The sequence below is a fragment of the Erpetoichthys calabaricus genome, chromosome 7 (genome assembly GCF_900747795.2).
Source record: "Erpetoichthys calabaricus chromosome 7, fErpCal1.3, whole genome shotgun sequence".
NCBI lineage: Eukaryota > Metazoa > Chordata > Cladistia > Polypteriformes > Polypteridae > Erpetoichthys > Erpetoichthys calabaricus.
In genome coordinates, this window is record NC_041400.2 from 26,328,380 (window position 1) to 26,352,563 (window position 24,184).

General features: G+C 42.9%; 1 protein-coding gene across 1 annotated transcript; it reads left to right on the forward strand.

Annotated features, from left to right (window-relative positions):
- The first annotated feature begins 11,095 nt into the window (after positions 1-11,095).
- Positions 11,096-18,409, forward strand: LOC114655079 (putative gastrointestinal growth factor xP4). The gene is made up of 4 exons (XM_028805975.2): positions 11,096-11,405; positions 11,661-11,795; positions 15,827-15,958; positions 17,848-18,409. The coding sequence occupies exons 1-4, from the start codon at positions 11,315-11,317 to the stop codon at positions 17,988-17,990; spliced, it is 501 nt and encodes a 166-aa protein (XP_028661808.1). The 5' UTR covers positions 11,096-11,314; the 3' UTR covers positions 17,991-18,409.
- The last annotated feature ends 5,775 nt before the right edge of the window (positions 18,410-24,184 follow it).

Genomic DNA, 24,184 nt, shown 5'->3' on the forward strand with positions numbered 1-24,184 from the left:
GTCACCATAAATCGACGAGTTTCAAAACCGAATGTAACTCTTTAATAATGAGTGGTGGTGTTTGACTTAGGAAACTGAAACTTTATAAGGCACGTATTTTTTTCACTTTCCATAAGATGATTTCGTAGTTTTGGAAAGGCATCCACCTATCGATGCTAAATACATTGTGTAAAGTTTTGTTTATTACTTATCTAGCTCTACTGGTGGAAAAGCGTCGTATAGTGCGTGAACATTGACACAAACAATGTAGCGGCAACGTCAAACACAAATATTTCATATTCAGTATTTTATTTTCCAAAGTAAAAAAAATACCATAAATGCATAAACAAAGATTTAAACACGCAATGTTTATAAAAAAGCCCTACGATGGACTGTCGTCCTGTCCAAGGTTTGTGCCTGCCTTGCGCCGCATGCTAGCTGGGATTGGCTCCAGCGTCCACCGTGACCCTAAAGCGGGTTAGAATATGACCGACGTTTATAAGAAGGGACAGTAACACACAGCAATAATATCAACAGAAATTGATATTGCAGACTAATTGTGCCATTGCATACATAATCGAGTGTTGCAGGATCACTTGGCACCGAAGTGTGTTGGATTTAAGTTTCATTCATTCGTAAGGTCCTTGCTTAGGTCGTCCTCAATAGGATCCGTGATTACTTGCTCACCTACCAGCGACCGGAACAGCCTGGTTTTACGCCTAAGAAGTCTACCATCGACCACATCATAGCACTGAGAGTTCTCATGGAGCGCAAACGTGAATATCAGCAGAGTTTCTTTGCAGCCTTTGTCGATTTTCGCAACCTGTGGGACATCTTGAGGATTCACGGGATCCCTTCGAGGTTGCTGGATATAATGGCTGGCCTGTACACTGGTACTATGAGTGCTGTGCAGAGTGGAGGCAGGACCTCTGCGTTTTTCCCAGTTGATTCTGGGGTTCGTCAGGGGTGTGTTCTTGCTCCTACTCTGTTCAGTGCTTGTATGGACTGGGTGTTGGGCAAGGTCGTGGGGTCCAGCGGCTGTGGGACATCTGTGGGTGAAGAAAGGTTCACGGATCTTGACTTTGCTGACGATGCTGTGATCTTCGTGGAGTCAATTGAGGCTCTGATCGGGCCACTCGAGAGACTGAGTAAGGAGTCTGAGTGTCTGGGCTTGCGAGTGTCCTGGATAAAAACCAAGATCCAGGCCTTTAATGACCTCTTGGGCACAGCCATCAACAGTGTGTCTGTCTGCAGAGAGAATGTCGACCTTGTCGAGAGGTTTACTTACCTTAGCAGTGACATTCATGTCTCTGGTGACTCTTCCTATGAAGTCAGTAGACGGATTGTGAGAGCATGGGGGGTCATGAGGTCACTGGAAAGGGGTGTGTGGCGCACCCGATATCTATGCAAAAGGACAAGGTCCAAGTCTTTAGAGTCCTGGTGCTTCCTGTCTTGCTATATGGTTGCGAGACATAGATGCTAACCAGTGACCTGAGATGAAGACTGGACTCCTTTGGTACTGTGTCTTTCCAGAAAATCCTTGGGTATCGCTGGTTTGACTTTGTGTCGAATGAGTGGTTGCTCATGGAGTCCCGAATGAGGCACATTACCTGCATTCTGCGGGAGCATCAGTTATGGCACTACGGCCATGTGTTGCTTTTCCCCAAGGGCGATCCAGGTCGTAAGATCCTCATTGTTGGGGACCCGAGTGGCTGGACCAGACCAAGGGGTCACCCATATAACACCTGGCTGCGGCAGATAGAAGGTCATTTCCGGAGGGTGGGACTGGACCGCGTGTCTGCCTGGGGGGTTGCAAACCAGGATCCCGAGTTGTTTCGTTGTGTAGTGGGTGCGGAATGCTCCCCAACTTGACTTGATTCATAATCAGCATTCAGGAAGACATTTACTTTGTAAACTATATGCATTAAAGATTTTATTTGATTAATAGTCTAATTTACTGTACATATTTAGTGTTTACAAATTAGATTCAGACTCCTTCATTTTCTTCATACTATATTTAATATTAAAGGAATACATTTACTAATTTTACTCCGTCAATCTACACTCAGTAACCCCCAATGCCAAAGTGAAAACACGTTTTCAGAAAGGACTGCAAATTTATTAAAATCACAAACTGAAATCACTCATTCATTTAAGTATTCAAAACACTGATTTGGCATTTTGTAGGACCCCCTTTGTCCGCAATTCCACCTTCGTCTTCTTGGGTAAGTCTCAACTAGCTTTGCACACTTGGATGTGGACAGTTTATTACATTCTTCCAGGCAGATCCTCTCAAGCTGCATTATGTTGGATGTGAAGTGTCTGTAAACTGCCATCTCCAGGTCTCTCCACAGATGGTCAATGGGGGTAAAGTCTGGGCTTTGGCTGGGCCACTCAAGAAAAGATTTACTCAGATTTGGCCTGAAGCCACTCCAGCATTGTCTTTGTCTTATGCTTTGGGTCATTATTATGCTGAAAGGTGAACTGTCGCCATCACCCCAGTCTGAATTCTCTTCAAGGACATCTCTGTATTTGGCTGCAGTCATCCTTCCCTCAGTTCTGACCAGTCTGCCTGCACCACCAGAGCATGATGCTGCCACCACCAAGATTCACCATAGGGATTGTATTAGGCAGGTGATGAGCAGTGCCTGTCTTTTTGCAGACATAGTGCTAGGAGTTCTGTCCAAAGTTCAATTTTTGCCTCATCAGACCAGAGAATCTTTCTTCATGCTCTTTGAGTCCTTCAAATGCTCTCATTGGAAAAACTTGGTAACTGTCATTTTTTTCAAAACTAAGTTTTAAATTTTTTGCAGTTACTAGGTGTTTCCTGATGTTATAAGGTAGTGGTGATGGCCAAATATGTCTTAATTCCAGTCACAGCACGATGGAAGAAGCTAGTATGTACAAAATATTTTACATACTGCAAGACAAAAACCTAGCAACTCCTCTAACTAACGAGGAAAGCCTACCAATGAAAATGATGGATTACAATCACATGATTTAAATGCTGTGACTACGTGATTTAAATGGTAGGTGTTGTTGATTTGTGAAAAAAACAATATTGTGTACGTGAAGCCCAGGAAAAATGAAATGTAGAGATTGTTAATTATAGGGGCAACATCATTTTCTCAATTTGCAGAAAACTTGAAAGATGTGACATACTAGGCTTTTCCGTAGTTGGTGAGTGCTATCATAAGCCTTTTACTCAAGGGTGTCTTCCATCCATCCACTCTACTATAAACTCCTGATTGGCGGAGTGTTGTTGAGATGGTTGTCCTTCAGACAGGTTCTTCCATCTTAAGAGATGACTAATGAAGCTCTGCTAGATTGACCATTGTGTTCTTGGTCACCTTCCTGGCCAAGGATCTTTTTGTCTGGTTACTCAGTTTTGTTTGACGGCCAACTGTAAGAAGAGTGTTGGTGGTTACAAACATCTTACAGTTCACAATTATTGACACCGTTGTGCTGCTGGGAACACTCAAGAGCTTACTCAGAGAAATAGTTTTATCCCTTGTCCTGATCTATCCCTCAACACAATTTGATTGTGGAGGTCTACAGAGAGTTCCTTGGACTTCATGGCTTGGTTTTGTCCTGACATGCAGTGTGACTTGTGGGACCTCATAAACACAGGTTCACGTGTGCCTTTCTAAATGATGTCAGATCAATTCAGTGTGTCACAGGTGGACTCCAGTCAAGTTGTAGATACATCGCAAGGATAATTAAAGGAAACAGGATACAAAATCTGGACTGCCACAGCAAATGGTCTGAATACTTCTATGAATGAGATATTTCAGTTTTTCATTTTTAATAAATTTGCAAAAATTTCTGAAAACATTTTCATTTTGTCATCATTGGTTATTGAGTATAGATTGATGGGCAAACATACAATTTATTAATTTAAAAATGAAATCAATAGCTTACTGCGGTGGGCTGGCGCCCTGCCCGGGGTTTGTTTCCTGCCTTTTGCCCTGTGTTGGCTGGGATTGGCTCCAGCAGGCCCCTGTGACCCTGTAGTTAGGATGTAGCGGGTTGGATAATGGATGGATCAATAGCTTAATAATGTGCAGAAATTGAAGGGCTCTGAATACATTTTGAATCCACTGTACATTCAGTCACCACTTTTATTAGGTTCCCCTATCTAATACAATGTCTTCTTTCCCCTTAAACAGTCTAAAATCTCCAAGGTGTCAAATCCAAATGTTTAGGAAATACTTCATCAGGAGTTTGGTCCATGCTGACTTTATAGCACCACACAGGGCCTGTATATTTTTCAACGATTCATGGTACAAACCTCCTGTTATAAGGTTATATGGTCGTTATTGTCACATGCACAGACTGAGTACAGTACATTTCTTTTTTGTTTTTTTGCTAAACCTCATGCAATACAATCCCACACTCAACTGCCTTGTTTAGTGAGTAAAACTGCCTTATGTTGAAACCCATCTTTCTTTCCTGAAAAATCTCAGCATGTCATGAGGATGAAGAAAAGCCAGCCAAGTACTGTATGTATAAACAGTTTCTATGAGGGGACCATGTCTTTTACACTTTATTCTTATCCATAATTTAAACAATTATCAATTCATCCAAACAGCACAGCACTATTTCTCTTGGAAGTCACTGTCATGCTCATGGAACCAGCTTGAGATGATCCATGCCTTGTGACAAGTCAAGGCACATTATCCTGCTGGACATATCCATTTGACAATGGGGAGGCTGTGGCCTTAAAGAGATGCACATGCTCATTAGTCATGCTTATGTATCCCATGTCACTCAAGTGATGCTCAGTTCGTGTTAAGAGGAAATACTCCTCACCATTGCGTGACCACAACCAACTTGTACTGTTGACACAAGGCAGGATGTTGTTTATGTCAAATTCTGACTTAACATGTGAATATCACAACAGAGGGCGGCGCAGTGGGTAGCGCTGCTGCCTCACAGTTGGGAGACCTGGGGACCCGGGTTTGCTTCCCGGGTCCTCCCTGCGTGGAGTTTGCATGTTCTCCCCGTGTCTGCGTGGGTTTCCTCCGGGCGCTCCGGTTTCCTCCCACAGTCCAAAGACATGCAGGTTAGGTGGATTGGCGATTCTAAATTGGCCCAAGTGTGTGCTTGGTGTGTGGGTGTGTTTGTGTGTGTCCTGCGGTGGGTTGGCACCCTGCCCAGGATTGGTTCCTGCCTTGTGCCCTGTGTTGGCTGGGATTGGCTCCAGCAGACCCCCGTGACCCTGTGTTCGGATTCAGCGGGTTGGAAAATGGATGGATGGATATCACAACAGAAATGAAGATTTGTCAGACCAGGCAGCATTTTTGCCAATCTTCTTGACCCTGTGCCCAAAAATTAGCAAAATTACACTTTTTATTGGGTAACTGAACAGATTACAATATGCAAGCTTATGAGGCAGCTCAGACCCCTTCTTCAGGCCAGTTGTAAGTCTTCTAGTCAGGGTCCTCCACCAGATGTTCCCAGTCCACCCTCACTATTTGTTTTAGCTTTCCACGTCTGTCCAAGCGCCTCCCCCACCATCCGACCCAACTTACCACCAGGTGGTGATCAGTTAACAGCTCTGCCCCTCTGTTCACACGAGTGTCTAGAATTGTGAATTTCCCCTTGGGATTAATAAAGTATCTATCTATCTATCTATCTATCTAGAACATACAGCCACAAATCTGATGATGCAATTATAAATCAATCATAGATCTCTGCTCTAAGGTGCTCTTGTAACAAGCACACTTATGAGCCACCTTATGTTCGAACATGGTGTTTGTTATGGACAAACCATGCCTAGCACAGAAGTCAACAAAATACCAGTCATGTTTAGATCAAGGAGGCAATTCCTCCCAATCATGCCTCTCCCGATGTCTCCATTGTTACCTACATAGATGCTTAAGTCGCCCAGCAGAACTATAGACTCCCTAGCTGGGAGCCTTTTCAGAATCCCTCACAGGCACTCCAAGAAAGCCTGGTACTTTGAACTGTCATTTCATGTATAAATGGCTGTTTTACTTGTGTCAGCAGGTAGCACTGGTGTGCAAACTGTAACACGCAGAAAAAAAAAAAAAAAACTGGGACCCCCAGGGTCAAAATTTTGGGTTCCAAAATAGTGTGCCTTGTCCATATGGTCCTAGACAGCAACTAAACAAAATGTGGTCCAGATCAATCAAAGGGTGTAGGATTGCATAGTTAACAGACAAACTGACAGAAAGACTTTGTGTTTTATGTACGATAGATAGATAGATAGATAGATAGATAGATAGATAGATAGATAGATAGATAGATAGATAGATAGATAGATAGATAGATAGATACTTTATTTGTCTCTGGAGGATAATTTAGCGATTATACACAAATACATACAGCCCAAAGACATGCAGGTTAGATGTTGTTCCTGTTTTGCACCCTATGCCTGAAGGGATAGGCTCCAGCTGCCCCTCAAGCCTACTCTGGATAAGAGGGTTAGGAAAATGAACAATATGAATGAATATATATAAAATCCTAAGCCTAAAAGTGCAATGATTTTATGTGACTTTTTTATGTGACGTTTTTTGTCACACGCAGGCCAGGGGGGTTGGCGAGTGAAGCGAGCAGGGGGCGAACCCCCTAGTATACGTATATATATATATATATATATATATATATATATATATATTTATATATATATATAGTCAGATCCATAAGTATTTGGACAATAACACAATTTTCAAAATTCTGGCTTTGTATGCCACTACAATAAAGCAATCATGATGTGATTGAAGTGTAGACCCATCCATCCATTATCCAACCTGCTATATCCTAACCACAGGGTCACAGGGGTCTGCTGAAGCCAATCCCAGCCAACACAGGGCAAAAGGCAGGAAACAAACCCCAGGCAGGGCGCCAGCCCACCACAGTGAAGTGTAGACTTTCAACTTTGATTTAAAAATATCATATGAATCATTAAGGAATGACAATCATTTTTCTGCATAGCCAAACCCCCCGACCCATTTTCCAAGGGCTCAAAAGTATATGGCCATTTAACTGGCAAGCTGTTCCATAGCCAGGTGGGAGCAGGTCCTTCATTATTTCATTAACTATTAAACAGGTAAAAGGTCTGGAGTTGATTCCAAGTATGAAATTTACATTTACATTCTGCACACAACACCCCATAATGACAACGTGAAAAAAGTTTACTCGAGGTTTTTGCAAATTTATTAAAAATAAAAAAACTGAGAAATCCCATGTACATAAGTATTCACAGCCTTTGCTCAATACTTTGTCAATGCACCTTTGGCAGCAATTACAGCCTCAAGTCTTTTTGAATATGATGCCACCAGCTTGGTACACCTATCCTTGGCCAGTTTCGCCCATTCCTCTTTGCAGCACCTCTCAAGCTCCATCAGGTTGGATGGGAAGCGTCGGTGCACAGCCATTTTAAGATCTCTCCAGAGATGTTCAATCGGATTCAAGTCTGGGCTCTGGCTGGGCCACTCAAGGACATTCACAGAGTTGTCCTGAAGCCACTCCTTTGATATCTTGGCTATGTGCTTAGGGTCATTGTCCTGCTGAAAGATGAACCGTCGCCCCAGTCTGAGGTCAAGAGCACTCTGGAGCAGGTTTTCATCCAGGATGTCTCTGTACATTGCTGCAGTCATCTTTCCCTTTATCCTGACTAGTCTCCCAGTTCCTGCTGCTGAAAAACATCCCCACAGCATGATTCTGCATCCACCATGCTTCACTGTAGGGATGGTGCCAGGTTTCCTCCAAACGTGATGCCTGGCATTCACACCAAAGAGTTCAATCTTTGTCTCATCAGACCAGAGAATTTTCTTTCTCGTGGTCTGAGAGTCCTTCAGGTGCCTTTTGGCAAACTCCAGGTGGGCTGCCATGTGCCTTTTACTAAGGAGTGGCTCCCATCTGGCCACTCTACCATACAGGCCTGATTGGTGGATTGCTGCAGAGATGGTTGTCCTTCTGGAAGGTTCTCCTCTCTCCACAGAGGATCTCTGGTGCTCTGACAGAGTGACCATCGGGTTCTTGGTCACCTTCCTGACTAAGGCCCTTCTCCTCCGATCGCTCAGTTTAGATGGCCGGCCAGCTCTAGGAAGAGTCCTGGTGGTTTCGAACTTCTTCCACTTACAGATGATGGAGGCCACTGTGCTCATTGGGACCTTCAAAGCAGCAGAAATTTTTCTGTAACCTTCCCCAGATTTGTGCCTCGAGACAATCCTGTCTCGGAGGTCTACAGACAATTCCTTTGACTTCATGCTTGGTTTGTTCTCTAACATGAACTGTCAGTGTCAACTGTGGGACCTTATATAGACAGGTGTGTGCCTTTCCAAATCATGTCCAACCAACTGAATTTACCACAGGTGGACTCCAATTAAGCTGCAGAAACATCTCAAGGATGATCAGGGGAAACAGGATGCACCTGAGCTCAATTTCGAGCTTCATGGCAAAGGCTGTGAATACTTATGTACATGTGCTTTCTCAATTTTTTTATTTTTAATAAATTTGCAAAAATCTCAAGTAAACTTTTTTCACATTGTCATAATGGGGTGTTGTGTGTAGAATTCTGAGGAAAAAAATGAATTTAATCCATTTTGGAATAAGGCTGTAACATAACAAAATGTGGAAAAAGTGATGCGCTGTGAATACTTTCCGGATGCACTGTAGATTACAGGAACAACAGGAGTGGTCAAATCAACCATTTGCTACATTCTTAAAAAGAAGGAACACACTGGTGAACTCAGCAACACCAGAAGGTCTGGACAACCACAGAAGACAACTTTGCTAGGTGACTGCAGAATTCTGTCCTTGGTGAAGAAGAACCTCTTCATAACATTTGGCCAAACCAAGAACACTCTCTGGGAGGTAGACCTATCATTGCCAAAGTCTACAATCAAGAGAAGACTTCATGAAAGTAAAGACAGAGGGTTTACCACAAGATGCAAACCACTGCTTAAAGGACAGGTTAGACTTTGCCAGAAAACATTTTTAAAAAGCCTGTCCAGTTCTGGAACAATTTTCTTTGGACAAAGGAAACTAAGATCAATATATACCAGAATGATGGATAGAGTAGAGTATGGAAAAGAAATGGCTCATGATCCAATGAATACCACATCATCTATGAAATATGGTGGAAGCAGTGTTATGGCATGGGCATGTCTGACTGCAAATGTAAGTCAGTCACTAGTGTTTATTGATGATATGACTACTGGGAGAAGTAGCAGGATTGATTCTGAAGTGTACAGGGCTGTACCGTCTGCTCAGATTCAGCCAAATGCTACAAACCTGATAGGGTGACGTTTCACAGTACAGATAGACAATGAGCCAAAACATACTGCGAAAGCAAACCAAGTGCTTTTCAAGGCAAAGTAGTGGAATATTCTTCAATGGCCAAGTCAATGAACTGACCTCAACTCAATTGGACACGCATTTCACTTACTGAAGATAAAACTGATGGCAGAAAGTCCAACAAAGAAGCAGCAACTGAAGCCAGCTACAGTAAACACCTGGCAAAGGCCATGGGAGGTCATTGACTTGAAAGGATTTTCCACCAAATATTGAAAAATAATTATGCTAGTTGGTCCAAATGCTTTTGAGCCCCTGAAAATAAGGGGAACATGTATAAAAATGTCTTTCATTCCTAAATGGCTCATACAATATTTGTGGTAAAGCCTTTAAATTAAAGCTGAAAATCTACACTTCAATCACATCTTGATTGCTTTATTTCAAATCCACTGTGGTGGCATACAGAGCAGAAAATAATGAAAATTGTGTCACTGTCCAAGTACTTTTAGACCTGACTGTATATAAACACTCCTGAGGAATATGTAAAGTTAATTAGCATCATCTGTAGGTGACATTGCAAACAACACAGCTATCAACTAAGGTGGATTGGTTTGCTTGTTTATAAAAATTTCTAATGTGCCCTAATCTAGCATTTTATATCGGCAACCTGAGTTAGGCAGCTGATTCTCTCTAAGGATATTTAAGAGGTCTGAATTCATATTGTGAGGCCGAATTACCTTGCAAGTGTGGCTTGTCCCTCCACATCCCAAAGATGTTCCAGTCCCTGTTAGTTAATTGGTTACTCTACCATTGCTCAGTCGAATGAGTGTAGGTGTGGGTTTAAATGTGCTGAGAGGTGGACTGGCACTCCGTCCAGGTTTGCGTCCCGCTTTGTGTGTGATGTGGCCAAGATATCCATCCATCCATCCATCCATTTTCCAACCTGCTGAATCCGAACACAGGGTCACGGGGGTCTGCTGGAGCCAATCCCAGCCAATACAGGGCACAAGGCAGGAACCAATCCTGGGCAGGGTGCCAACCCACCACAGATGTGGCCAAGATAGGCTTAAATACTCATGAAGCTGAACTGGAAAGTGGGTACAGAAAATCGATTAAAGGAGAGACCATTAATAAGGCAACAGTCCATCATTTCACTTGTGTTTAAAATTGAGCAACCATTAAACATGCTCCAACATGTGAAATTATGTAAATTACAGAATTAAAACAGAAAATGCATAAAATTAACAATCTTCTAGGACAGGGGTGTCCAGCTCCGGTCCTGGTGGGCCGCAGTGGCTGCAGGTTTTTATTCTAACCCTTTTCCTAATCAGTGACCAGTTTTCACTGCTAATTAACTCTTTTTCCCTTCATTTTAATAGCCCTGTTTTTAAGGAGTCAGTCCTCTGAATTGATTCGTTTCTTCATTAAATGGCAGCCAAACAGAAATGAGATGTGAAACGAGACAACAAATGACCAGCTAAACTGGAATGTCAAACTCCAGCCAGTTTCACTCCAACCAGTTTCTTATGAGAAGCCAATTCTTGCTGTTGAATATCAAAACTTGTTGCTGCTCTCATTCTGCCACAGCAGACTGTTGATTTTCTGTTTTTTCTAAGACCACTGTCAAGATGTTTTGGTGACCTGAGCAGACCAACATGACCGAGACCTTCACCAATCTTTATTTTTAGGTGAGCTGGTCATGTGGTGGCTTGTTTTGTGTCTCATTATTGTTTGACTGGTCATTAAGGAAACAGAAACAACTAAGGGGTCTGAGTCACGTCAATTAAAACTAAGGCAAAACAAGTTTTGTTCAGTAAAAAACGGCTCACTAATTAAGAAGAGGTTAGAATGAATACCTGCAGCCATTGCGGCCCACCAGGACTGGAGTTGGACACCCCTGCTCTAGGAAATAAACATAGAGGAAGGAGTCTTCCCTCACCTCATGTTACTGGAGCCTCAATGAGCCGATAACGAAGGAGTGAAACAAGGCAGGGATTTGTTAATTAGAAGCAGGCAGCATTCACCCCTTGACTTTAAGACTTGGTGTTGTCTTTAATGAAGAGTGGAGCTCATGTATGCATATGTGGCTAGCAAGATGATCAGTAAACTGGCTCTGCTACTTTTTTGTGGGGTGTGCTCAAGTACAATTATCTCAAGATTACGTATGTATATTTCATTTTTTTTTGTCTGCAAAGAACCTGCTTAGTTTTCTCTTTGAAAGATAAGTAGCAGCTCTCTGTTAATAGTTTTCACTTAAATGGTGTCAGACATGGATACTTGCAGCCTTTATTAAGAGCCTTTTATAGTAATTAGTACTATGTAACTTTTTTTTTTGTTTGTTTTGTTCCTGTCTTGTTATAATTATGTAAAGCAAACACAAGCTGTGCTTTCCTTTTCTCTCTGTTCACCTTAAACAGCAATGGAGTGCAAGGTCAGTGCCAAAGAGCGGGTCACCTGTGGGCCTAATGAGATCGGTGCATCTGCATGCAAGGCCAAAGGCTGCTGTTTCAGTAATGCTCTGTCTGGAGTGAAATGGTGCTTCAAACCCAAAGGTCTGCCCCCTTTTTTTTTTTTTTTTTTTTTTTTTGAGGTGGGGGCGAAACAAAAAATTCACTTATTTATTACAGAAATCCTAGTTTGAAATCTATTTGGTATTTTGGGAGTTTTGGATGATAAGTGGCCAGGTTTGAAAGATTACATGTAAAAGATACTGTAGAGTTGGTGCTAGAGTGTCTTCACTGTTGAATACTCCCTTGAAGCGATAGTGAAGACCACAGTGAAAATGGCACAACGGAGTAGGAACAGGGGTTGGGTTTGGGCTATAGGACTTAATACTGAAGGAGAAAGAAGTAGTAGGACTGTAACAAACTGGGTGTTTGTCTTATTTCAGGCTGCACTGGTGTCGCCTCCTTTAAATATTTTAATATGGGGACGGGTTTCTCTCCTAAGCAGCAGTATCTAAAGTTATATGTGTGTATATATGAATCCAAGTGAGTTGTACTTCCATGTGTATACACATAAGGTAGCTCACATTTAAAGCAGGGGTGTTGAACTCCGGGCCTAGAGGGCTGCAGATTTTCATTCTGACCCTTTTCCTAATCAAGGACCAGTTTTCAGTGCTATTTAACTTTTTCCCTCCATTTATTGGCCCTGTTTTTAAGGATTCAGGCCTCTGAATTGATTCTTTTCTTCATTTAAATGGAAAACAAACAAACAAGGTTGTGAAACGAGCCAAAAGATGACCAGCTAAATTGGGACTTCAGAGTCCAACCAGATTCTTAATTAGAAGGTGATTATTGCTGTTAATTAAACTTATTTAATTCCATGGGTTGTCTGTGGTGGCAGAATGAGAACAGCAACATGTCCAAAACTGTTTATTTTCTGTTTTTTTTTTTTCTAACAACACTAACAAAATGTTTTGCTGCCCTGGGAGATTATCCTTACTGAGACCTTCACCTTTTATTTTTAGCCATTGCGTGATGAGTATAGGATAGCTGGGCATGTGTTGGCTTGTTTTGTGTTTCATTAATGTAAGGCTGCTAATTAAGGAAAAAACAAAGGGGCCTGAGTGTTTTTAATTAAAACTAAGGCAAAAGTTAATTAGCAGCAAAAACTGTTCACGAATTAAAAAGATGGTTGGAATGAAAACCTGCAGCCACCCCAATTTAAAGGAATGCTCCACCCAAAAATGATTTTTTTTTTATTTAGCCCAGGTAGTTACTGTAGTGAGGGCTGAGATAAAAAAAAAAATGTAATGTTTTCAGGCCGAACCAAGAAGTTTGACTGAAGAGAAGACTATAGTGATCAATGGTAGACAACTACACACAGAACTGAAATGTCCATGAAAAAAAAAAATCTCATTACATGTGTTGCATAATCCACATATCAAGTCATCCAATTGTATGCTTGCAATGTCCCAACCCCAGGTATATTTTGCTAAAATGTGTAGTTGGGGCGGAACGGTGGTGCTGCCTTGCAGTAAGGAGACCAGGGTTTATGTCACAGGTGCTCCCGGCAAGGAGTTTGCTTGTCCTTCACAGTCCAAAGACCTGCAGGTGAGCAGGATATTTGTGGCTGACTTGGCCATTATGCACATGTGGGTCTGTGTGTGTGTGTGTGTGTGTGTGTGTGTGTGTGTGTTCACCCTGTTCTGGACTGGTGCTCTGTCCAGGTGTTTTTCCTGCCTTGCATCCTATGATTGCTCAGATAGGTTCCAGCTTTTCCACAACATTGCCCTGAATAAATGAGTTCAGAAGATGGATGGTGGATATTATTAAATAAACCGCTTCAAAAAAACGCTCTCCTGGTCTGTCCAAGAGCATTCTATTTTAGTTCAAGTATTTTTTTAACATTAGTAAAAATGTTAATATATACACCAATAACCTGAGATTTTTTTTCCCCATTGACTTTTTTAATATTGCATGCTGTTGTCCTGCATTGGACACCGTAGACACCTGTTATGTGAAAGTTTTTTTGTGTGTGATGTTTTTTTTTTTTGTTTTTTTTTATTTACCCCCCTGTGTTCTGCATGAAAACATGAGATTATTTTTTTGCATCCAAGTTACATGTTGTAAGTAAGAAAAAAGTAATTTTTGAGTGGAGTGTTCCTTTTAATGCAGTGCTTTAGGTGCATAAGTGACCGATCAAAATAATGACTAACCTTACCGTTTTTTTTTTTCCCTTCTGATCTAGTGTGTGTGTGTGTGTGTGTGTGTCATATATGATGTGTGTATTTTAACTTAAGTTTGTGATGAGTCAAAGTATGTCCCAACATTAAACTACGTACTATAGCAGCATAAACCTTTTGAGGAGAACAGGCCATTCAGATGATGAACTTTCTAAATTCAGTCGGCTTGATATTTGAATGGCCCAAGGTTCTACTGTACACAAAATTGCTTTGTAATTTATTCCACGTACATTTTGTCTTGTGCATAGAGATGAATAGAATGCCTTTATCCCACAACATTTCCACAGCATATTCTGTTTGTTAAAATTAGAATGAGCTTGATCAGTCCTTAACTTTGAGAAACTGCAATAGACATTTTCCCCAAAAATTTTGCTTTCTGAAAAATCTTAATGATTATGATCGACCATGTCAAGTTGAACAGAAATATAATTTGATCATGTCTGGAGAAACATGAAAACGGTCATTCTTGAATTAGTGTGTTTTAATCACTTAATGCATTGCATCAGTTCAATTCGGGTAAAAATGCTCTGTTACTGATTTCTCATTTTAATGCTTCTTGTTTCCGTGTCTAATAGTCCGATAGCCTTGATGTATTCCACTTGCCCTGATCTTTTTTTTGTTGCAATGTCCTGGTGAAATCTTACATGTTCAGTGCTTACTGCACCAAGTTTAGCAGGAAAGAAATCTAAGCGTGAATGCAGAAAATGAATCTTTAGCAACGTGTTCAAGCATACAAAACTATGAATTGCAACCTGTCGTTAACCAGTAGTTTGGTGCTTTGTAGTCGCCAAGAAAATTCTCAATAACATCATTGAATGTGTTCCATGCAATTTCCTCCAGCCCCACTAGAGGATCTTTGAACTGCTTGTCCTTGATGATGTCTCAAATATAGAAATCCTTTATTTTCAAGAGAATTTTCATCAGTCCAGGTTTTATATGAAGATGTAGAAAACAATATTTTTATTGGGTTGACAAGTGGTTTTTGTGCCCCTTTTTTCTGCCTATTTTTTAAAGTAAAGTGACTCTTTAAGATGATTGTCCCATTCACAGTGCTTGGTATATCCAAGCTGCATTTTTAGTAGCAGTGCCATCATTTTTAGATCATAACAGATGGTTTTTGTACTGTATATGTATACTTATGAGAGGAAATCCCCAAAAATACGTATATTGCAAAAAAATGTGATAGATTTTACATGATTTTTTTGTGATCAGCAGCCCAGAGTCCATAAGATACACCCATAAGTGTCAAAAAACAATCTGAGTTGCACAGTAGTAATTTGTATGCAGGTTTGTCAATGGTCAATACTGCATGGCCTGTCCTAACCTTGCAGACCCTTTAAATTTTCATTTATTCACATTCATCCTTTCAGCAAGATAAAGTGACTCCTGAAACTGCCATTAAGTTAATGTTGGCCTTCTAAAGAGAGGTAGAGTTGGAAATGGTGTGTCGCTTCTATCCAAAGCAATTTGCCGATCATATTGGTTTGAGTGTTTCTAACCACTGCACTGAGACAGGTTAAAGAACTTGGAGTCTGGAGAACCTGTGATAAACTATCCAGCCTCTCAACAAGTAGGCCACGCTTCATCCAAAGGCAGAACCGAATCTTCACTTGTAAGTTGTGCTGAGTGAATCTCTTGGAGCTGTTTGGGCCTCGGTAGTTGAACTCTAGTTTCTTGTCCTATGTGAGGAGGAGGATAGCTGCAATATGTAAATCACCTTGGACAGTTTTTCTATGGACAGTTGGATCAAACAATTTGTTTTGGAAAGAATAGGAAAGTAGCAAACGTGGGGAGTTTCTGAGCTGGCTGGATCAGAGCTGTACAGTATGTTTTAGATTGCAGCTGTGCAATGGTGAGATTTCTCTAACGCCGTGTTTGTTTTGTTGTGTTCACCAGTGGTCCAGTGCTCCGTTGCTCCAGTGCAAAGAACCGAATGTGAGCACAACATACGCTGTGAAAGGAGCTGTCTGGAAAAAGGCTGCTGTTTCAATGCTACAACAGATGGAATCCAGTGCCACCGGCCAGAAGGTATGGTGAGTTGAGTGTAATGTCCATGTGCTGCCCTGAGTGAAAAACCTAATTTAAAATGCATCCGAAGCAGAGTTCGTTTGTTTTATTCTTAGGGCACCCCTGTCTGAGGAGGCGCACTGCTGTATGTATTCGGGTGCTAAGATGTGTGCTCTGCTGCACTATACATTAAAATGTGAATGTTGAGAGTAGGGTACCTGTGGCCTGGAAGTGTATCTGATCCTGTAGTGGTTGCTAATAGTCCTACTTGTGTGGCTGGGAGCAATGTGTCACAATAGGCTTTGGTGGCAATTCTGGAGCCTAATAAAACATTGTGTAGCACTCCACCATCATGGGCTCTTCTGAGGATCTAAAAATTAAAATAACTGAATGCCTACAAAGCAGAGGAAGGCCATGAAATAATATCAACTCTATCATTAGCTAGAATTTTCACCGTCCATAATGGCAGTTAAGGGGAATGATGGAGCTAAAGAGAAGATATGGAAGATGAGGAAAAACAACTGACAGAATTGCGCATACTGTGCAGGAAGGCAAAGCAAATCCAAAATATGTCTGCACGGGACCTGCTGATAGGCTTAACTGAGAAAGGTGTGGTTGCACACTGCTCTGCTGTGAAGTGTTCTTATACAGACCACAGCCTTCATGAAATAGATCACCCATGATTTCATTACAAACCACTGGATAAGACAGGCATTTTGGAACAAAGTGCTGTTGACAGTTGAAATTAAAATTAAACTCCTTGCCAACAACCACAAAGGGTTTGTTTGGAGCAAAAGGTGGCATTTTGAAGAAAGAACACCTTGCCAACTGTTAAGTACAAGAAGAATTTTTCATGCTTTGGGGTTGTATGGCAGCTAGTGGCACAGAAACCATTAAGCGAGTACAGGGAAGAATGGATTCCACTAAAAATCAACAAATCCTCAAGGGGAATGTCCGTCAGGAACCTAAATCTGAAAAAAGGATGGCTTCCTCAACAAGACTACGATCCAAAACACACTTCAAAATTTACTATGAAATACCTTGGGGAAACTCCAGGTGAAGGTGTTGGAATGGCCCTCGCAGTCTCCAGAGTTGAAAATGGGTGGGTAGATTTAATTTATTTTTTAAATGTGCTATACAAGCTAGACCTCCCAAGAATATGTCTCGGCTGGAAGGGGTCTGCAAGGAAGACTTGAGAGAAATGTCCCAAACAAGAATTCTACAAAATACATATGCAAGCTGTGGCTTTCCCCAAAGGGGATATTAAGTATTGACCTAGAAGAGTGTCCAAACATTTGCTGATGCCACATTTATGGGTTTTTCTTTTAATTTTTTGTTCATTAAATCTTAATTACTTTTTTATGAAAACCCTGTCTAGTGGTGTAGTGCTTATTTTGTTGATGTTTGAGGTTATGAAAAAATATGTAATTTTGGTGAAGGGTGTATAAACATTTGCATGGAACTGCACTTCTGTATGTAAAACCTCCATGGTTATGTACTTTTCTCTTTTAATTTGATCTGAACATGTCTTCAAGTAAAAGCTGCACAGTAATTAATCAGACTTGCAGTGATGCTGCTATGACTTGGTACTGTTTTTAACTGTAACCCTCAGAACTGGAGCCTGGTTGGTAGTTGGGAGCGCTTGAAGGCTGCACTGAGAGGTGCAAAAACATCGATGTTTTTTTTTTTTTTTATTATTTTTTTTTTTTTTTGGTCCTCCAATCTCTCCTCCACCACCAAATGTTTAAATTCATGAAGCATAATCTCCTTGGCATTGTCATTTACTCTAACTTCTGATCAGCGTTGGTTTTTATTATACCAGCACCACTGTATAATTGTTGGTAGGGGGGGACCAAAGATTCATGCAACCCTTAATTTGTTTTTCTTGTTTTAATGGGTTTCTTTTGCAGTAAGTTCCTTTTGCAGTGTGGCTCCCAGTCGACGTGTAGCATGTGGCTATCCTGGAATTTCTGTTACCAAATGCAACAGGCGGGGCTGCTGCTTTGATTCACGGAGTCGTGAGGCTGTTTGGTGTTTCCGGCCAAGGTTCTGAGGTAAGAACTGGAAGCAAAAAGATTTTGAGACCTGGCAACTCCAGAGAGATGGAGGGAAATTCTGAACTGAGCACTAAGAATTACAAGGAGGCAAAGGGGCTACACTTTAAACTATCAATAGCCAAGCTACAATAAGTCCTCCCCAAACAAGAAGATTATTGTGTATAGAAGAGGTTGTGGATCGTTCATCATTTTGATGTAACAATAAATGTTTGCTTAGGCATGTTACTGTGAGATTTTGTAATGTATTTTCCTGTAGTTGTAATGAAGAATGGGTAGGTTAGTGTGCAAAATAAGAGGGGAAAATGGCTAACAATCAAAACCTGCCAGTGACAAACTTTTTAAAGTGAAATGAATGAGAGGGTAAAAGAAAGCTCTTGGTAGCACTTTAGTTACTGCAAAAATGCATCTATAACTCTTATGTAAGAAGAACTTAAAGGCTCCTTTTGGTTTGTATAACCCTTATAAACAGCATTAGATGGGTTATTTGCCTCTGTGAAGTCTGGACTATTGACATGATGGTGAAATTCCTTGTTTAATTTGAAGGATTTATAGGTCTTATACTAAGTATGTAATATCAAGAGAAATGACTCCGTTAAACCACCTCGGACCACTCCAACATGAAGTTTTGTTCATTAGTCACATTGCAGAGATGACTAAACACTTCATTGATGCTTTGTAAGTGTTAAGAAGCACTTCTTTAGATCTTCATAAGGTATTCTTACAGAATAGTAAACAAGTACATAAACTAATGTGTTACCAAGTTCTTTGCCCCTGTTTAAACGTGGCAGTTCTGATATTTCTGTTTGGTAGTGGCAATGATTTTTAATTATAAAAAAAAAAAAAAAAACCCTGAACTTATTCCAGCAACCATCTGCATGGAAGGAGGCAGTTCTGGACAAGATACTGGCACATCCCAGAGTGCACTGCTTCACATCAACACTCAATTAATGGCTCCGTTTAGAGCAGGGGTGTCGAACTCCAGGCCTGGAGGGCCGCAGTGGCTGCAGGTTTTCAATCTAACCCTTTTCCTAATCCGTGCCCAGTTTTCACTGCTAATTAACTACTTTTCCCTTCATTTTAATAGCCTTGTCTTTAAGGATTCAGCCCTCTGAATTGATTCCTTTCTTCATTAAATGGCAGCCAAACAGAAATGAGACGTGAAATGAGCCAACAGATGACCAGCTAAACTGGGATTTCAAACTCCAACCAATTTCACTCCAAACAGTCTCTTAATGAGAAGCTGATTCTTGCCGTTAAGCCCATTATTTAATTCAGTGGCTTGTTGCTGCTCTCATTCTGACACAGCAGACATTTCCAAATCTGTTTTTTTTTTTTCTATTTATTCTAAGAACATTTTCAAAATGTTTTGGTGACCTGAGTGATCAACCTTACTGAGACCTTCACCTTTATTTATTTTCAGATATTGTGTGATGGGCACAGGTGAGCTGGTCATATGGTGGCTTGTTTGATGTCTCATTATTGTTTGGCTACTAATTAAGGAGACAATTAAGGGGCCTGAGTCAAGTTAATTAAAACTAAAGCAAAAGAAGTTAATTAGCAGTAAAAACTGCTCATTTAATGAAGAAGATGGTTAGAATGAAAACATTCAGCCACTGCGGCCCACGAGGTCTGGAGTTCGACACCTGTGGTTTAGAGCTACCTGTTACCCCAGCTTATGTGTTTACCTGCAGAAAAGGAGCAAATATGCAAACTCCATTAGGTGACCGGGCTGGGAATGAGCCCCATGTCCCTCAACCAGTGAGGCAGTGGACATAGCAGCTACCATGTAAGTTGTGCTAATGCTTTTTTAGGTTTAAAATCTAACATCCAGAAACTGCCTTTTTTTTTCCTGAATTTCAAAATGGCTGTCTTCGTGTAGGAGTTTGTTGTTATGCCCTTATTATATTTTTTTTTTTTTTTTAAAAAACAACAATGCTTGGCACAACGAAGATGCCCAGTTGAAGGGTGAGATCTTTTACAAGGGGGTCCATACATTCAGCTTTGAATGCCCATGGTCAAGCTCTTCAAATGAATGCTTTGGATATTGATGTCTGATTGAAAGTTTCTCTCTTATATTAAAAAAAATCCTGAGCTGAGAGTTTTTCAGAGATAATTTCAAGTCCCGCAAGACAAGACTTTGTGCCAAGAGATTTAACCACGCCCAGGGCCGGAAATAGAGTAGACGACAAAGTAGAATGTCATAAAGAGGTTCAAAAACGTTGGTGCAATACACAGGCCGAGCAGGTTAGAGATTATGAAAGTACTCCAATTCAAAAGTCTCAAACACCTGATAGTAAAGATCACATTAACGCTAACAAACGAAAAGTATTACTCAGTGAAATAATGGAACAGTGAAAAGAGATTGAAATATATGGACATAGGTGATATGACAAAAGTATATAGATATTGTTCAGCTTGATCTACAAGTCTCCAACTTAAACTTTTAATCTAATTCATATTACCATCAGGGAAAAGTAGTGTTTCTTCCCAAAGAAGAAGCATATCCGTGAGAAATGAAAGATTTGTTGTTTGGTGAAAGTGAAATCCACAAGCATCCATCCATCCATCCATTGTCTCCCGCTTATCCGAGGTCGGGTCGCAGGGGTAGCAGCTTGAGCAGAGATGCCCAGACTTCCCTCTCCCCGGCCACTTCTTCTAGCTCTTCCGGGACAATCCCAAGGCGTTCCCAGGCCAGTCGAGAGACATAGTCCCTCCAGCGTGTCCTGGGTCTTCCCCGGAGCCTCCTCCCGGTTAGACGTGCCCGGAACACCTCACCAGGGAGGCGTCCAGGAGGCATCCTGATCAGATGCCCGAGCCACCTCATCTGACTCCTCTCGATGCGGAGGAGCAGCGGCTCTACTCTGAGCCCCTCCCGGATGACTGAGCTTCTCACCCTATCTTTAAGGGAAAGCCCAGACACCCTGCGGAGGAAACTCATTTCAGCCGCTTGTATTCGCGATCTCGTTCTTTCAGTCACTACCCATAGTTCATGACCATAGGTGAGGGTAGGAACATAGATCGACTGGTAAATTGAGAGCTTCGCCTTGTGGCTCAGCTCCTTTTTCACCACGACAGACCGATGCAGCGCCCGCATTACTGCGGATGCCGCACCGATCCGCCTGTCGATCTCACGCTCCATTCTTCCCTCGCACATGAACAAGACCCTGAGATACTTGAACTCCTCCACTTGGGGCAGGATCTCGCTACCAACCCTGAGAGGGCACTCCACCCTTTTCCGGCTGAGGACCATGGTCTCGGATTTGGAGGTGCTGATTCTCATCCCAGCCGCTTCACACTCGGCTGCGAACCAATCCAGAGAGAGCTGAAGATCACGGCCTGATGAAGCAAACAGGACAACATCATCTGCAAAAAGCAGTGACCCAATCCTGAGCCCACCAAACCGGACCCCTCAACGCCCTGGCTGCGCCTAGAAATTCTGTCCATAAAAGTTATGAACAGAATCGGTGACAAAGGGCAGCCCTGGCGGAGTCCAACTCTCACTGGAAATGGGTTCGACTTACTGCCGGCAATGCGGACCAAGCTCTGGCACCGATCGTACAGGGACCGAACAGCCCTTATCAGGGGGGCCGGTACCCCATACTCTCAGAGTACCCCCCACAGGATTCCCCGAGGGACACGGTCGAATGCCTTTTCCAAGTCCACAAAACACATGTAGACTGGTTGGGCAAACTCCCATGCACCCTCCAGGACCCTGCTAAGGGTATAGAGCTGGTCCACTGTTCCGCGACCAGGACGAAAACCACACTGTTCCTCCTGAATCCGAGGTTCGACTATCCGACGGACCCTCCTCTCCAGGACCCCTGAATAGACTTTTCCAGGGAGGCTGAGGAGTGTGATCCCTCTGTAGTTGGAACACACCCTCCGATCCCCCTTCTTAAAGAGGGGGACCACCACCCCGGTCTGCCAATCCAGAGGCACTGTCCCTGATGTCCATGCTATGTTGCAGAGGTGTGTCAACCAAGACAGTCCTACAACATCCAGAGCCTTGAGGAACTCCGGGCATATCTCATCCACCCCTGGGGCCCTGCCACCAAGGAGTTTTTTGACCACCTCGGTGACCTCAGTCCCAGAGATGGGGGAGCCCACCTCCGAGTCCCCAGGCTCTGCTTCCTCATTGGAAGACATGTTAATGGGATTGAGGAGGTCTTCGAAGTACTCCCCACAACGTCCCGAGTCGAGGTCAGCAGCGCACCATCCCCACCATATACAGTGTTGACACTGCACTGCTTCCCCATCCTGAGACTCCGGACGGTGGACCAGAATCTCCTTGAAGCCGTCCGAAAGTCTTTCTCCATGGCCTCCCCAAACTCCTCCCACGCCCGAGTTTTTGCCTCAGCAACCACCAAAGCCGCATTCCGCTTGGCCTGCCGGTACCTATCAGCTGCCTCCAGGGTCCCACAGGACAAAAGGGTCCTGTAGGACTCCTCCTTCAGCTTGACGGCATCCTTCACCGCCGGTGTCCACCAACGGGTTCGGGGATTGCCGCCACGACAGGCACCGACCACCTTACGGCCACAGCTCTGGTCAGCTGCCTCAACAATAGAGGCACGGAACATGGCCCATTCGGACTCAATGTCCCCCACCTCCCTCGGGATGTGGTCGAAGTTCTGCCGGAGGTGGGAGTTGAAGCTACTTCTGAGAGGGGGCTCTGCCAGACGTTCCCAGCAGACCCTCACAACACGTTTGGGCCTACCACGCCTGACCGCCATCCTCCCCCACCATCGAAGCCAACTCACCACCAGGTGGTGATCAGTTGACAGCTCCGCCCCTCTCTTCACCCGAGTGTCCAAGACATGTGGCCGCAAGTCCGACGACACGACCACAAAGTCGATCATCGAACTGAGGCCTAGGGTGTCCTGGTGTCAAGTTCACATATGAACACCCCTATGCTTGAACATGGTGTTCGTTATGGACAATCCGTGACGAGCACAGAAGTCCAATAACAAAACACCGCTCGGGTTCAGATCGGGGGGGGCCATTCCTCCCAATCACGCCCTTCCAGGTCTCACTGTCATTGCTCACGTGAGCACTGAAGTCTCCCAGCAGAACGAGGGAGTCCCCAGAAGCACCCCCTCCAGGGACTCCAAAAAGGGTGGGTACTCCGAACTGCTGTTCGGTGCATACGCACAAACAACAGTTAGGACCCGTCCCCCCCACCCGAAGGCGAAGGGAGGCTACCCTCTCGTCCACCGGGGTAAACCCCAATGTACAGGCTCCAAGTCGGGGGGCAATAAGTACACCCACACCTGCTCGGCGCCTCTCACTGGGGGCAACTCCAGAGTGGTAGAACGTCCAGCCCCTCTCAAGGAGATTGGTTCCAGAGTCCAAGCTGTGCGTCGAGGTGAGTCCAACTATATCTAGCCGGAACCTCTCAACTTCGCGCACTAGCTCAGGCTCCTTCCCCTTCAGAGAGGTGACATTCCACGTCCCAAGAGCCAGCTTCTGTAGCCGAGGATCGGACCGCCAAGGTCCCCGCCTTCGGCCACCACCCAACTCACACTGCACCCGACCTCCTTGGCCCCTCCCATAGGTGGTGAGTCCATGGGAAGAATCCACAAGCACTACAGGCAAAATATCTGAATCTACAACCATCTGTTCGCGTTCGCATCATTCAATGCTCAAAATGTAGACTTACTCAATTCAGGACCATACACTATGAGAATCTGTGGTCCTGCAACAATTAAAGCTACTAGAAGTTTAATTTCAAAGAAACCACAATTTGGTCAGGTTTATATTTATGATCATGGAGAAGCGATGCCACATAGAATCAAAAGAATTAAATGATCAGACATATTAAATTCTACAGCCAATAATGGCTATAAATCCATACGTTCAAATGCAGATAACATTAGACAACAAAGGAGATCTTGATATGCCATTTATATTAAAATGTTTACAGTTTCCTGTTAGAATAGCTTTTGCAAAGACAATTAACAAATCTGAGCCAAACATTCAAAAAAGTAGTTTTATTTAATAGAGAAAGAAACGAAATTCAACCACGGGCAGTTATACGTTGTGTTGATGCATATGTAACAATTGCCATGAAAATAAAAATCTGTTTAAATTGTACATCTGCATCCCCATACGTGAGTGGCAGACCCGCAAAGAGGCTGGCGTGTAGCGCAGGCTGGGAGGTTTGCAAGCGCAGGGGGCAAAGCCATAAAGTCTA

Bases quoted from the DNA above. Each gene is read 5' to 3' on its own strand.
- LOC114655079 (XM_028805975.2), top strand. From the start codon at position 11,315: ATGTATGCATATGTGGCTAGCAAGATGATCAGTAAACTGGCTCTGCTA. The intron at 11,406-11,660 runs GTATGTATATTT...CACCTTAAACAG, and splicing joins TACAATTATCTCAAGATTAC to CAATGGAGTGCAAGGTCAGT. The intron at 15,959-17,847 runs GTATGGTGAGTT...TTTCTTTTGCAG, and splicing joins CCAGTGCCACCGGCCAGAAG to TAAGTTCCTTTTGCAGTGTG.